Source organism: Buceros rhinoceros, unplaced genomic scaffold (assembly GCF_000710305.1).
Source record: "Buceros rhinoceros silvestris isolate BGI_N320 unplaced genomic scaffold, ASM71030v1 scaffold13147, whole genome shotgun sequence".
Taxonomy (NCBI): Eukaryota; Metazoa; Chordata; class Aves; order Bucerotiformes; family Bucerotidae; genus Buceros; species Buceros rhinoceros.
In genome coordinates this window covers 10,947-23,757 of record NW_010420490.1, presented here as the reverse complement: position 1 = coordinate 23,757, position 12,811 = coordinate 10,947, and the positions used below count along the sequence as shown (strand labels likewise).

Sequence of the window (12,811 nt, the reverse complement as noted above, 5' to 3'; positions counted from 1 at the left end):
GTTCTGCTTGCCATGCTTGGTAAGATGAGAAAGAGATGTTTTAGCCTAGAGAACTGACACTGGATTTCTAGAAGGAATTAAAAATTACTCTAGAATAGGTGATGGCAAACTTATTTGCGTGAAGTCTCATTTCATGCTAATCAGTGATACCAGTGGTCTGCCTGCTGTAATGTGGATTTTACTGGTGTCTGTATGAAGCTCTAGTAAAGACTGAGGAAAGATGCAGGGCAGAGTAAGTTGCTTGGGGTTTTTTTGTACCGAGCTATTGTAAAAATGAATATTCCATTTTGTTATTTCTACTGGTCTTTTATTTCTTTTATTTTTCCCTGTCTTTGAAAATACCCCATATTTCCAATTTCCCAGTGCTCAGTGTTTATGCTCTCTCAGCCTCATTTAGACTTCCTTTCAGCTGACTGGAATGAGAGCCACTGGAATAGTGTATTCTGATACTGGCAATAAAAATATGCTTTAGTGAGATAAGAGGAGGGAAGATGAGACAGATTCATCATTTCAGAAAAAGTAAGGAATATCGGTGTACTTGAGCACGGACTAAGTACGTTGATTTACTCTGCTTTCATGTTTGAAAGGTTTCTATCCATATCTGGGGGATGCAAATTTACAACATTTCAAAAATGAAATGTAAGGCTCTGGAAAAACATCAAGTCGCCTCTCTGTAAAATTTTTTTTATACTGTTATAAGTATGCACTCTCATCCAGGATTTCTTTGCAAAATTTCAGCCAATGGCTTGAAGAATGACACCTTTACTATGGCTTTTTTTTTTGTGTTGACAACAGGACCAAAAGGAGTCCAAGAGTGTGCCAGTCGATTTTCTCTTCCCCAGAGCAGGGTCAGACTGTCTCTTCCAACAGTCGCTGTTAACACAGATCTTATGGTGGTGATTCTGTGACCTTTAGGCAAACTGCTGCAGTGTTGAATAGTTTGACAAAATTTCTACCTAACCTACCTTTCGAGGGGTGCAGTTTTAATCAGTTACTATATGACTTCACTATGCAGGTCATAGCTATCTGTAGCTTTTAATAATTTCTTTTTCCTTGTCTCACAGTTGTTACTGTATTTTCCCTCCTCTACCTTACTATTCTTAGACTCAGCAATCCCCATTCTTTCCTCGCAGACCATATTTCTTCTGTCTCAAGTAATTTTTGAATTTTAGTCAGGTGAATTTATTCCAGCGTCAACATAGTTATGTTGAATTAGCAGTGGATAAAAGAAATCATATTTCACAATTTACAAAGTTACCCCTATTTTTAGATCTTGTATGGTGTTAGCTTTTTATTTCTAGAGCCTGACATTGTTGATGCATATTCAATTTGAAATACTGAAGCTCTTGAATAGCTTTTTTTTTTTTTATTTCCTTCTGTCAACTTCTGTTTTCCTTGCTGTATTTGTCCAGTTGGACAAATAGTATTAGCTGCAAACTTAATAAAATTATTCAGTGACCTGATAATGTAATATAATGAAAATACATAGTGGATTCACTTTAGATTCTCAGTTGATACCTTTCTCCAATTGGACACATAATTTCTCTTAACTGCTGTGAATTTTGATTCTCACCCAGTTTTGCTTCTGTTTTGGAAAAGCTTAATTTAGTTCAGGTTTCTTCAGCTTTATTTTGTGAATGTCATGTATGTCCCAAGTTAAAAAAAAAAAAAGGTGATCTCTACTGCTTCTTCCCTGTTTAACAAATTTAGTGTCTCCTTGTCAGATTGATTGATTTGATATCAACGGATACATTGCTCTCTTTTTTTCTTTTTTTAGAACAGATCTTTCGTTGGAAACTTAATATAGTCTATTTTAATTTTTTCCACATATTTAAACTATGTTGGTTAGTCTGTAACTTCTTGGCCATGGTTTGCTTTCCTTCCCCTTCTTTTTAAGACACTGCATTTGCCTGTTTTCATCACATCTCCAGTTCTCTTTGAGTCATTGATCTACCAGTTCTTAGACTTGCTTCAGAGTGTTTGAATTACTTGTTTTAGTTGGTGCTGGCCAGTCTGAATGTAGTATAGGAAGTAGTGTGAATTGTTCTGGTCTGCAGAACCATCGATAAAGCCCAGTATCTCCACTGTATGTTCCGAGGGGAGAATTTGCCTCGGGCTCTAGGCTTATCCTAGGTCCTGGACATTTAGAAGTAGGAAGAGTGCATCTCTCCAAATGGGCTTCGCCTTTTGCATCTTGGCACTCTTTCACGTCGTGAACAAATATAACTGAGGAGCGGCTGGAAGATCTGCTTCAAATGTATATCCTGCTAACCTGAACCAGAAAGACTGATGTAAATGCAGTCTGAGTCTGTGAAGTTGCTTTGGGAATGTTGTCCAAGTTAGATACTGTTCCGTTAGAATCAGAATTTAATATTCATTGCTTTTTCTGATCTTCCTGTCTAGGTTTTAAGATACTAATGGCAGATTCATCCAGCGATTCAGACAGTTTTCTTAGGGGTCGAATAGGAAGGCGGCCACCTTTGAGAGCATCCCACAACAGAGCTCGGAACTATGGTGCTGAAGAAGTCACAGAGAAGATCCATACTTTAGCGAGCACTTTACAGGTTGTTTACAAAATGTTGTTTTAAAGTTCTTATAGAGTCTGCATTTCTGTAACATAGAATCAAATTTTAATTTCTGAAGTTGTGGAAAATACTGTACTCATGGGGAAACGTTACTTTCTGTGCAAACCAAAAAGGTTCTAGGAAATTGTTCATATTGCCTTTAAGCTGCAAGAATGTGGCTTGTTATGCTTTTTTACAGCCTTTATTTCAGACAGGAATAGAATGTTGTTAGAAACAATTACCTGTTTGGTAATACTGTTTATAAAGTTAGCAAACTGTGTAATGCCAAATAAACCTTGTCAGATTCTCAGAAGAGCATTAATTCTGTAGCAGCATGTTCTAGCCCCATCTTTTTTGCCTTGTGCTGTGTAAAATGTCCCCGTTCCTGGCAAAGTAAATTTGTAGGCAGTCAGCTCCCTCATGATAAAGCTTACAATTCAAATATTTTTCTAGATATGGAATACCCCAGTGAGAAGCAGTGTTTGTAAACTAGTGAGAGATCCATACCCAAGCAGGAAAAATTGTCACTGAATTCCTGCTTCTTCAGTGAAAGCAGTGGAGGAAGTGTCTGAATCTGTTTTGCAAGTGAGAGGAGATATTTAGGCATCTTACCAACATTTATTGCTTGAGAAGTCGTTCCCATCCTTCTCTAGCTGTTGATTCTGGATACCTAAAGTGGATGGGCTTATATATTATCACTTGGGTTGCCGTATTGTTTGTCCAGCAATATTTTTTTTTCTTTTCAGGATGTGAGAAGACCAAAGTCTATATAGATTCTGAATTAAAACTTCTTAACTGGAAAATAGTCAACAAGCTAGAAAAGTGACAAGTTAACAAGAATTTAATCTGACTGTGTTTTAAAATGGACTCTTTGACATTGTCCTCTTTCTGTTTAACCTCTTTCTAGCTGCTCTTCGAAGTTCTGATTTTAAGCTAATTGCTTTTCTGGACTGCTTTTCAGCAGATCGGCCATTTGATCCAGCTCTCTGTGTGGCCACAGGGTGCTGAAGCAGAGACCCTATGCAGAGACCTTATCCTGTGTGTCGATCTTCAAAAATTTGTTATTCCTCAGTTCATGTTACCTGCCTGTGAAACAGAATTCAGTTAAGATGTTTGGATTAAAAAGGTTTTTTGCGGACTGGCTGAAACTTATTAAACTTTTTATTTGAACATGAGACCTTACTGTCGTACTATAAATGATAGCATGTCTTTTTGGCTGTAGGTTTTCTGTTGTTTGTTTTTGTGGGGTGTTTTTTTTTTGTGTGTGTGTGTGTTTTCCGCTCCCTCCTCCATCCGCCCCCCCTTCCCTTTAGCTGTGCTGTACATCCTCGGGTTCTGGTTACCTGAATAGGGTTTTGAATGCTGGGATTCTTTAAAGAGCACTTGTTTATCAATTTACTTTTATAAACCAAGAATAATAAAGACAACAGTAATAGGAGGTTTCTGTTTTGACTCTTCCTCAAACTTCTGTTTTTTTTAAGGATACCAACAGAAATCTAGGACACCTTGACCATTTGTTAGGACAATACCGAGAATACAACAAGGAACAAACTGAAGCAATAGCCACAGTGAGCAACTTTCAGTTTATCTTCTTAAATCTTTTCTGCTAATAACCTTCATAGCTGCAGACTTGGTATAATGGATAGAATGTATCAAGAGTTAAGGAGATGTATACAGAAACTTTCCACATTTGTTCGAGCAATCTAGATCAAACTATAGTAATATTTTATATAAACTCTGGCAGGTTTTGTAGCTTCATACTTTTCTGGTTTATAACCACAAAATAGATTGTTATGTTACGATACTATGGCCAACTACAAGCTGCATAGCGGAAATAGAGCATTAGGGAACATGTTTCTTTTCTGAATTACAATAGGGAACAAGGTTGTGAGCATACTGGTGTAGGTTTTCTTCCTGTCATTCTACAAGAGCTTCTGAATCTGTTGACCAGAATTCTCTAAATTGCAAAAGGGGTGAAATTCTCGTAAGTATCAAGCTTCTACAAGTTTGAAAAGGTCTTTAGACAGATGAAGTAAAACAAATTCAGAGCTGGTAGGGCAAGAGAGATTTACTACTTGGTTACAAACAAACCGCAGGAGGTGCTTCCTTGAAAATAGATGCATTAGAGATGGGGGAGTATTTTGCATGTGAGGGTAGAGAGAAAGAGAAAAAGTGAATTTTGCATGAAGCTTTGGTAAGGTTTAAAAATAATTAGCCTTTAAAAGTGGTGTGGATTTTTTTCTAAATTTTATTTTTTGTGATGGTGCTAATATTTGTCTCTCTAAATAAAAAAAAAAAACACCCCAAAAACCAAACCTCAAGAAGAAACCAAAAAAAGAAAAAATGGGAAAGGACTAAAATGTTAGGCAGTTTCAATGGGATTTAATCAACTTATAGATAAGATGTCAAGGAATGGAATTCAGCTTGGTGAATATTAAGGATATTCCATTCAAATTTGTGTTTTTTAATATCACTGTTCTATTGTCTCTTGTTAGTAATTATGTTGATTTTTTTTTTTTTTTAAGAGAACACCGGTATCTTAAAATACAACAATGTTGATAATGTAAATTATAACTAACAATTTTTAAACAATTTTTTGGTCATTGTTTTGTTCTAAAGAAACAGACTGAAGAGTAAGGTTGTTAATTATGAACACTGTCATGGTTCTGTGTTTAAAAGAAATAAAAATAATTAAAAGATCTAGCTGTCTGGTTTCATGTCTAAAGGATGGAAATGAGTAAAGCTACATCATGCAAAGTGAGCACCTGCACCTTAATTCAGAGGTTTTATTGCCCAATTAAAGATGCAAGAGAAGTCTTTGTATCTTTTTCCCTCAAGTAGCCTCTGTCTTTCTGAGAAAGTATAAGGAAATCCTTAAGGTTTTTGGTTTGAGAGTTTCTTAGTGATAATGAAGTTGTTTTAATACTGTTGTTGTTGCAGATGAATGTGTGACTAGTTGACTAGATGAATAGTTAGATTTAGGAGTAATTCAAAATTTATTGATAGTAAAAAGTAAATCAAAAGGTTGAACTTAAGTATCACTTAATGATTAACCAATTTAAGGATTAGCAAGTGATTTAGCAAAGTATGTTGTAACAAAACAATGACTTAATTATAGATTCAGGAATGATAAGTTTCACACTAACTTACTACAAGATATCCTAAGTCAAAGAGTATCTATGTGTATAAAATAAAGCATACAAACACCTCAAGACACACAGACAGACAGAAATACTTAGATTCAATGAAATATGTATAGATGCCCACATCCGTCCAAGTGGGCATAAAATACATAAAATCAGACACCTGAGTAGATGGAGAGGTAGGGGGAAGAGGCAGCCTACAGTCAAAATTTCTGCCTTCAAGTTTAAACACCCTCAATGCATCTGCATTACTCAACAGGTGGTAGTTGAGTCTTGAGGAGTTGGTCTTGCTCAGGCCTTAGGTGGACCTTGTTGCTATTTATAAGGTCTGAAATAATGGGCTTTTGTCAGGCACTTTTCCATTTCAGCCTAATTCAGGTGATGTCATCAGTTGTACATGCCCAAATTTCAGGATTCTAGTATCTTCCACCCTGCCCGCCTCTTTGAGCCAAGTGTAGGTGTACTGGGCTGTCAGAAGGGGCCTTGATGGTCGTTATTTTTCCCAGGTGATAATGAGAGCAGTAGGAGCCAGGTCTGCTGAGGGGCACCTCAAGGCTCTGGTCCACTGCTTACAATCTATACTGGATTGTCAGGAGGTAATTGTCATTACTGTCCCTAGAGAATAGGAGAAGCAGGAGCCGGGTACCTTAAAGCTCTGGTACGCTCTCTTTCACAATCCTTATTTGACTTTTCTAATGTATTGGTGTGTGACCCATGGAGGGTGTTGCACTCTACTGAGTGGCCCATGAGTGGGGAAGAATTGAACCACCACAACTGTCTAATGAAGACATAATACTTTAAAAAGAAATTGAACAAGCATTTAAAATTCAGGAAAGATTTGAAGTAGTGTTTTATGCTTTGGGGAAGAAAGTGCTGCCCCGAGGGATATCTAACACGGCGAGTACAATCCTGCCAGACTAAAGCAGCAATTTAACCACTGTGTACAAGCCTCTGTGAGGCAAAGATGAACCTCTAGAAACTGACAGTTTATGGATTGCCAAATAAAGGTGTGACAAAAGCAAGTGGCTAAGAAAGTTAGCGAAGTCAGTCTTAGAAAATGAGATGCAAGTTTGAAAAATGAGGAATTTATTGAGGAATATAGTTAGTTGTGAACTCTTAAGGTAGGAGTGGTTGCCATTTTCTGGAAGTATAACCACTAAAAGTAGGGCTTGATGTAAAGCTGCTTAGTGAAATTTGATAGCCATATGTCAAATTGATTCCAGGTAGGGCCAGCAGAAACATTCTTTCAAGGTTTTTTTTGGATTTTGCAGGGCTGTCGTTGGGCGTTGCTGGCAAATAGGTCTGGTTTGTTGTTGTAGGAGACATACTTTTCTTTTGAGTTTTCCCGGTTTGTTGCTCCACTGTTTTAAGAAACTTGATATTTAAAGCTGCCAATGTTGGAAACATGTTTTGCTGTAGTTATGGGAATATGTCATATGAGATATTGATGAAACGCTGTTATTAATTCATAGCTATACTGGGTTTAAAAATAGTTTTGATTCTGTTAATTACTTTTTGAATAATAGTATTTTAAATGTTTTTTTTTTATCAGTCTGTGTTCATATTTCAGTAGATTGTAATTTCTCTGCAGTTAAAAGAAACACTGGAACAATCTATAGGTCAATTACGAAGCCAACGATTAACCCGAAACTCTGGAATGAGAAGTGCTTCTCTCTCAAGCTTATACCCTAGTGAACTGGATGGAGAAGGAGTGTCAGGTAAAATACTTCAGGTGCATGAGTATGCTCAAATCATATCATATAGCTGTTGTATGGAAAGTTGTATGTATATATGTTGTATGGAAAGAGGAAATGAAGAAAAATGTGTCAAGATAACGGTATGAAGAGTCATCACTGATTACTTCAGAGACATTCAGTTCAGGAATTTGGGAGACTTGCATTAGGTTATAGCTGTAAGAATTTAACAAACTTAACAAATAAACAACTTTCTGTTACACAGTCTTTTCTGCTGATATCCTGAGAGAAGTAAATGAAACACTGATTCTTTGAGTAGAGAAAATTCCTTGTCCACTGGATGAGTTGTAGGTACACGCAAGTTAAAGCTAAATCCAGAAGATCCTGCAGATTCTGGAGCTTGCTTCACAGCAACAAGAGAAATTAAATTTTAAATGCATAAGGTTATGGATGTGTGGATGGAATTATATAAGGATCAGTGGAAAATAAAAAACGGAACCAATGTATAATCTACAGAAAAGAAGGCTTTTTGTGTACTTATCTCTGAAAATTCATTATATTTTAGGAAAAGGTGTATTTGAGAGGAGTATTCCTCCCAGGAGTAGCATTTAATGCATTTTAGTAGAAAGCTCTAAAACTTCCATTTTTCTAATTAAAAGCTATGAAGTAGTTTGAAGCTATAATAGATCCAGGTAGAGGTAAAGCTGTTGCTTGGGCAAATAAAATTTGAGGAAAAAACCTACCTATTCGTCGGAAGAACAAAGGAATCCTCCTTCTTACCCATCACATTCATATATTCCAGAAATAATTAAACAGAATAAGAATGTTGGGAAGAACTAAACAAGAAGTATGCCTGTGCATTTTATGTGATTTCATTTGTTTTGTTGTAATGTGGCCTATGAGGATATTGGCAAGAAACATGTTTTTCATGAAGCAAAATGAAAATTTTCCCCTACAAAGTTTTGTCTTCCTACTTATTTTTTCATCTCTTATCTTATAAAGGGAACCGCCCCTTCCTGCCTACTTCTCCTCTCAGGGATTGTGGAGACTCACAGGGCAATAAACATCGAAGATCTAGATCTGCAAGTGTGCGATTTGTCAATGAGACAGATAATTTGGATCAGGTACTGAGCACTAATGGGAGTTTCTTCCCTAAATAGACAGTGTGTGGTCACCAGACTCTTCGCTTTTGCATCGAATGAGGTTATTCTGATGATACAGCTAAGAATGTTTCAGCTATGAAGTGTGCCTTCAGTGTCATGTGCCGTTCTTCATTGGGCAGTCACTTGATGTATGTGTCATGAGTTTTCATGCAAAGCTATCGATATGGAGAAAAAAGATGCATATGGTAGTGATATCAAAAAGAGTATATGAAAATGATCTTTGTACATTTTAAGCCACATATAAAAAAGAAAAATAATTTCTGAGTATGTGATGAACATTCACTCACATGCTGAAATCCAGCGTCTATAAAGGTGATCGTTCTGCTTTAGTTAATGGCACAGGATCTTGGTGCTTTTGCTGTTTACTTCAGTGCAGCCTGGATTGATTTTGAGCCAGCTAGTTTTTCACCTTAATTCTATGACCCATAAGTGGGATAATTTGACTCTGTACTTCAGGCAAATGATGTGAGGAGGAGCAAGTGTGTATGGCAGTGGTAGTTTTCATACCACTCAACTTCTGTCTACTTGTAGAGTCTTCAGAAAAGAAGATTATTTTAATGGATAACGTTATAGGCTTTCTGTACCATATAGACAGAGAGAAGATTTCAGTACCTGGTTTTAGACTTTCAGACAGAGTGGCTAGACCTGTTCAAGTGAATCCTTCTGTGTGGACTAGTTTGTCCAGGAGAAATGTATTATGACTAATATTAAAGCAGCTGATTTTAAGGTGTTCACGTTGATTTCATTAAACCAGTCTCAATTTCCAAATAATTAATTTTAGACTTAACCACAATGCATTCTCTTAGGTGAGAAAGCTGAGTGCTACAGAAGTTCCTAGACTTCAGTTTAACTCTGTTTCATTATCTTTTAAGTCTACGTCTCCCCCTATTCTTTCTCCCCCCAAGGTTAGTGTGGAACATAATCCTTGGAAGGAATCAATATTATATGGTACTCTTTCTTTCTAAGCTTCCAAAAAGCTTAAAACTATTTTAGGCTACTTCTGAATATTCTGTAAGTATTTTAGAATTTTTATTCAATTGAGTTCCTGCAATGCATACAAAATTCCTAGTTGATATCAAGTAACTATGTAAGCAAATAGGTTTTTGTTCCTGTTTTGATGATAACTGCTGGTTTATTCCTTATTCTTACTTTTTAGTGAGCTAATATGGCTTTACTCAATTCTTAATCATTTTGTAAGAACAGTATAGTGCTTTGAGGAGTGATGAAATTTAAGTAGTCATTGATCATGACCATAGGTAAAAACTGGGGCAGAGATAAAGCAGTACTGCTTAACTAAAGCTTTATTCCCATTATGATTGCTTCCAGCTGAGGTAGTTTTTCAGCTGAATGGGCTTTTCACACATTTGAGTCTCCTTCTTATGCTGATACATTCTGAAAATATGCGGTGTTTTTCAAAGTCTCTTGGGTCAGGTTGAAATGTCTGGTTAGTCGCACAGGGGAGATGGTGGAGCTTGTGTCTGAATGTTGAGGACAGTCAGCTGGCATGTGGAAGAGTCAGGTTTAAGTCTTGGGCATAAAACAAGGACATACTATAAACCAGGTTTTTCATAATGATGATCCTGGCCACTGAGCTGTTGACAGCAGTAGGTTGGATTGGGATGGATTAATGTCACTTTTTATCCCATGATGGATGGATGACCTGTTAATTTTTTTATTTACTCCCTTAAAAACTGGCTATAAATTTGGTGCCTGCTAAATGGGGGAAATGGGAGGTTTTACAGAGGAAAATAGATGTGTGTTTTTGTGTGGTTTGTGATATAGGGTTTTTTTAAGCTCTGAAGAAAACATTCAAGTAGAGTATGTAAAGTCTTGGGCAAGGTGAAATACCTTTCCTCAGTGCTTTGGTAGTTCCTGAATACATCATAGTGTTCTGCTTGGTCACTTCCCATTTCATATGCCATGTTTTTATAGAAATATATATACAGCTGAGCAGAACTCTGTTTCACTTATACAAACATTTATTAGCAGGAACTGTCTCTCCTGACTTGTTCGGATCTTTCAACTTGCTTTGCACTGGGTTAAAAAGGTGGTGCAGCGTCAGGTAACTGAAATGTCCGAGGTCTGAACCATAGCAGAGAGAAAATGTAGCTGGGAAATCTGGTTTAGCAAATAATGTACTGAAAATTAAACTTCAATGAGCAAACCTTTTAAAAGGTTGACTGAAACAGAAGTATGAAAATCTCATCCACACTCCACTGCAATTCATGGAATTTTGTAGATTATCTACTCTATTTTAAAAAGTGTGTATGGATATACATATTTTTGAAATATCTCAGAAAAAAGGGGTTCCTAAGTCTTTGCTTAATTTGTGTCCTTTTATTTACAGCTGCATTCTTTTCACCAGTCTCTTCGTGATCTCAGTAGTGAACAAGTTCGTCTAGGAGAAGACATCAGTCGGGAGCTTTCAAGAAGAAATCGGTATAAGCAGGCTATAAAAATATGTGACAATTATTTTCCACATGTGGAAAATAATTGTTATGTTTTTAAGTAATTCTTGAACTCCTTTGTTCCTTTGTATTTGAAAAAAATAATTTTGGGGAGAGTGGGGTGTAGCAAAACATGCAGAAGAAAACAGTATGATGAAGTGCTTGTTCCATGTCATCTTGTGCAGTATTTACAAATGTAAATAACACTCATCAACTCCAATTTGTATAGTATACATGACTTTCACCCCCTTTTTTATATATGGACAAAATGACAAGAACTTGGGCACTTATTTCATTGCAACGTTGTTCTTGGTACTGGAGGCTCTTGAGGGTCGCTTTCATTTGGCCCATAATGTTTTTTGTAAAGTACGTACTGTCTCAACATATGGTGATTTCTCTAATAGTAGTAGCAAGGAATTAGTCCACTAATCCCTAGTAGGAACTAGTACTGTTCAAAAGGACTGTGTAGACGTGTTCTAATTTTGTGCTTGTTGACCTGATACCTAGCCTTTCAAACTAGATTCACTTGAAGAATAGAAATGCTTTTCATCGTGAATTTTCCACTTGAGGCTGATCTCTAATTATACTAGGAGTTCAGAGGCTGTAGAACAAATTGAAGTAGAATAAAAATCCAGGAGATTGTTGCTCCTGGACAAACTGTTACTATTTGGTTTTTGCACTGTATACTATTGTCTAACCTATGTTTTCCTGTGAAGGACTGATGCTGAATTAAGGAGGACTCTGGAGGAATTGTCTGAAAAGCTCACTGAGTCCCAAAGACAAGAAACGGTGAGTATGACTGATGTGAAAAGAAGATGTATCTTTAGTACTCTAGTTTAATATGTGTAATCAGTACCACGTAGTATGTATATCTGAACAGGTTCTTATCAAGGGTACTATAATGTTGTTATAATGTTACTCTTCCGTACTAAAATCAGCAAGACCAGTTTTATATTTCCTAAATATATATTTTTTTTACTTGTTTAAAGTGAGTGTTTTACAAGTGTCTGTGTAGTGAACTGTTCTGTTTCAAAATTCATGATCTTGGAGAAAGATGCTTTTTAAATTTGAACATTGGTTTGAACACTCGTACTTGTTGAAGATACCTTTTGAAAGGTAGTTTTCCCATGTTAAGATTATGAATCATGTTATTCCGTCCCTCTCTCCTTCCTTGTCCATTTCAATACTTACCATCTGTACAGTGTAATGGGAGGAGTCTTTTTGGGCTGCACTCTTTGAAGACCTTGTGACAAATGTAACAAAGGAGACTAGAGAGCCATGACAGTCTCTTCTGTTTTGCCTCCTATATCTGCTGGAGGCAGACTCGCTGTGGTCTACGTCACTTAAGGCTAAAAGAGATGGAAGTCAAACAGTGTATTGCTGTAGGAACAAGAGAAGTGGTAGGAGTGAAAAGTCTGTCAGTAGTTCTTGATGCATAAGACTGGATGCTTTACGTAAGTATTGATACGTATCAGTAGCAATTCTGAGTTTTCAGAGCAGGTGTTGAGTGACCTTATTTTCCCCTAGGTGATTCATCTTGCCCTAGAATTGCATGAATTGGTACTAAATGCTCTCTCATGACCTTTAGTGATATGTTTACTGGATGCCTGTTTCAAACCAAGCTGTCCATGACCTCGTGCTTGAAAATCAGTTTTGGTATAAAGACTGCAGATTCTTCAACTCTCCCTCTGTCAAAATCTTTGATATTATCTAGACGTTTTGTGAGATTCCTTTTTTTCTTGAAGAGTTTGGTTGTTTGCTAGAGGAATGTCCTTACAGACCTATAAACAATTGAAAGAG

At 36.7% G+C, this 12,811-nt stretch overlaps 1 protein-coding gene across 1 annotated transcript in view; it reads left to right on the top strand.

Moving 5' to 3' along the window:
• Positions 1 to 2,417: 2,417 nt before the first annotated feature.
• LOC104496242 (centrosomal protein of 128 kDa-like) overlaps positions 2,418 to 12,811 on the top strand; it is a gene marked incomplete at its 3' end in the record, with an annotated part of 16,791 nt that continues 6,397 nt past the window's right edge. The window contains exons 1-6 of the mRNA XM_010139326.1: positions 2,418 to 2,564; positions 4,046 to 4,132; positions 7,299 to 7,425; positions 8,404 to 8,525; positions 10,912 to 11,003; positions 11,728 to 11,800. Coding sequence (XP_010137628.1) covers positions 2,418 to 2,564; positions 4,046 to 4,132; positions 7,299 to 7,425; positions 8,404 to 8,525; positions 10,912 to 11,003; positions 11,728 to 11,800 — 648 coding nt within the window. The remainder of the gene's footprint in view (positions 2,565 to 4,045; positions 4,133 to 7,298; positions 7,426 to 8,403; positions 8,526 to 10,911; positions 11,004 to 11,727; positions 11,801 to 12,811) is intronic.